The following is a 2260-nucleotide window of genomic DNA, read 5'->3' on the forward strand; positions in this document are numbered from 1 at the left end:
CGAAGCGACCGCCGTGTCGTTGTAGCACCACCCTGGCCCACTTTTCTAGGCTCATGTTCCTCGACGCTATGAGACCCCGCGCCGTGGCCGCGTGCGTGCCTCCTCCTGTCCCTTCTTCCTCGACACGCTCTTCCGCCTGTCGCGGGCCTCCGCCTCCCGTCGGAAACAACGTCGGAAAGGCCTTAGCGAAGAACCGCGCGTCCAACGAGTCGGCAAAGTCCTCCCCGCGGGATACTCCGATATACGGCTCGGACGCTCCTCCAGCCCGCCGCCCCTCGCTTGGTCCCACCCAGGTTGCGCCGATCGACTCGTTCCCGCCAGCGGCCCGACGACCCAGCGCGTCGCAGACGTACCGCAGCTTCTCAGCATCGGCAACATCCGGTCCCACGTCGAGAGCGAACATCCCAGACGAACTGATCTCGTGGATCGCAGCCACTGCACTCTCCGGCTCTACCGCCGCCTCCTCGCCCCCGTTTTCGCCCTCCGAGTCTGCTCCCCCGCCTACACACGCCTCGCCGCCGCCTCCGACATCGAACCCCCGCTCTAGCGCTGCAAGAACCTCTCGGACATCCCTCGATTCCCCTGCTTCTAGGCCGCGCTCCGTAAGTGGTACGACCTGCCCCGTTCGCGCCTTTTCCCACGCCGACGGCTCGTTCCGCTCCAAACGCGAGTAGACTTGAGGGGGCACACCGTGCGGCGGCGCTTTCCAAGTGTCCATTTCGGCCGTATCGATGTGGATCTTCGCATATAGCGGGTTATTCCTTTTCAGCCACACCAGCGCCCTTTCAACGACACGGCGCCTCACCGACAAAAGTGCCGATAGGTCACGCGGTGCCGGTTTCTCCCGCCCCTGCCAAGAGACATGGATCTCATCCATCACCTTCAACAGCGGGTGGGGGAGAACATTGCTGACGAGGTCCTGTACGTTATTGGGAAATACTGTAATATGCCCCTTAACGTGCTTCGGATATCTCGCGCTCTGTTTACACCCCTCCGGCAAGCTGTACTTGGTGATGAACCCATAACATGAGTTCAACGCAATGAGCTTCTCCTCAACTGGCGTAAGGCCCTTCAACTCATCCGGGAACATATGCTCGCAACCCAGGCGGCTGTGGAGCTGGCCTGCAGGAGACAACACACCACTCCCCATCTGCTTCAGGCAATCTGTACACCCCGAAACCTTCTCCCCCGCGGGGAAGCATTCGCGACATTTAAAAGGCGAGCCGTCTGACTTCGCGATAAGACTAGCCGTCCACAAATCCCAATCAATTTCTTCCAGCTCGGTCCTGGCGCATTTGCGATAGCAGACCATGCATGTATGTATCGGCAGCGTACGCTTGTCGTGGAACGCTTTGTAAAACTCCTGGACGGTAGACACCTTTCTGCTGTCGGGGATAGCCGCACACCACGCCCCCGCGTGGGACAGTCGCTCCTTCTCGGCAAATTCTTCATCTAAGCTGCGAAGGATGCTGGCAAGATCTCGCCTCTTTTCGTCGTCGCTCCTCTCTAGACGCAGCGCCGTCCGGGCCCGTTTTGACTGCGGCTGACCGACGCTATTCGGACCTCGTCTCTTCCTCGACTCCTGAGGTTCGTTGCCCGGTCTGGAAACACCACCTCCCACATTCGCCCTGCTCTCTCGACCGCCGGTTGGTTGTTGTGGGGGGCATTGCCCAGCACGATCGTCGAGCCACTCCGTCATCGGTACGGTACCCTGGCTTTCGGCTGGGCTCTCTTTCGACGGTCCACCTTTCCGGCTTTGACCGCGACGCCGCCCTTGACTGCGCCTCTCTTCCAACATGACCCGGTCAAAATTAAATTGCGCAGCCTGGAACAGGTCTGCTGGGGTTTGAATGCCGGGACCCGCACGCTCTAGGCTCTCCCGATCGCATGCGTTAGGATGCATCCCTGCCTCGGCCCTTCTGACCTCGTTCTGCGCAGCCTCGAATGCCCGAAATAAGTCCCCCGGCTTAGCAACCGGTTTGTATGCGGACGGATCTTTCCTCGGCCTTCCAGCTTTAACCCGCTGGCGGTTTTTATCCGCCCCGACCTGTTCGTCACCCGTATGTCCCGTGTTCCGCCGGGCCTGCCTCTCCGTCCTAGCCGCTTCATGCTGCCTTTGGCCCTCTTCGAAGATGTCAGCGGACGTCCGGATATTTAATCCGGCGTACGCCACGTTCTCGCGATTGCGCGCGTCGAGGCGATGGAATCGGTTGAGTGGACTCTCCGTCTCCTTTCTCGGCCCCTGAGGTGGCTGGCTCGG

The 2260-nt window shown here is 60.7% G+C and overlaps 1 protein-coding gene across 1 annotated transcript in view; it reads right to left on the reverse strand.

Annotated features, from left to right (window-relative positions):
- The window catches only part of GGTG_13683 (hypothetical protein), a gene marked incomplete at its 3' end in the record, with an annotated part of 5847 nt that extends 3750 nt beyond the window's left edge, over positions 1-2097 (reverse strand). The window contains exon 1 of the mRNA XM_009231600.1: positions 32-2097. Coding sequence (XP_009229864.1) covers positions 32-1903 — 1872 coding nt within the window. The 5' untranslated portion in view covers positions 1904-2097. The remainder of the gene's footprint in view (positions 1-31) is intronic.
- Between the last annotated feature and the right edge of the window lie 163 nt (positions 2098-2260).

Source organism: Gaeumannomyces tritici, assembly GCF_000145635.1.
Source record: "Gaeumannomyces tritici R3-111a-1 unplaced genomic scaffold supercont2.33, whole genome shotgun sequence".
NCBI classification, from domain to species: Eukaryota; Fungi; Ascomycota; class Sordariomycetes; order Magnaporthales; family Magnaporthaceae; genus Gaeumannomyces; species Gaeumannomyces tritici.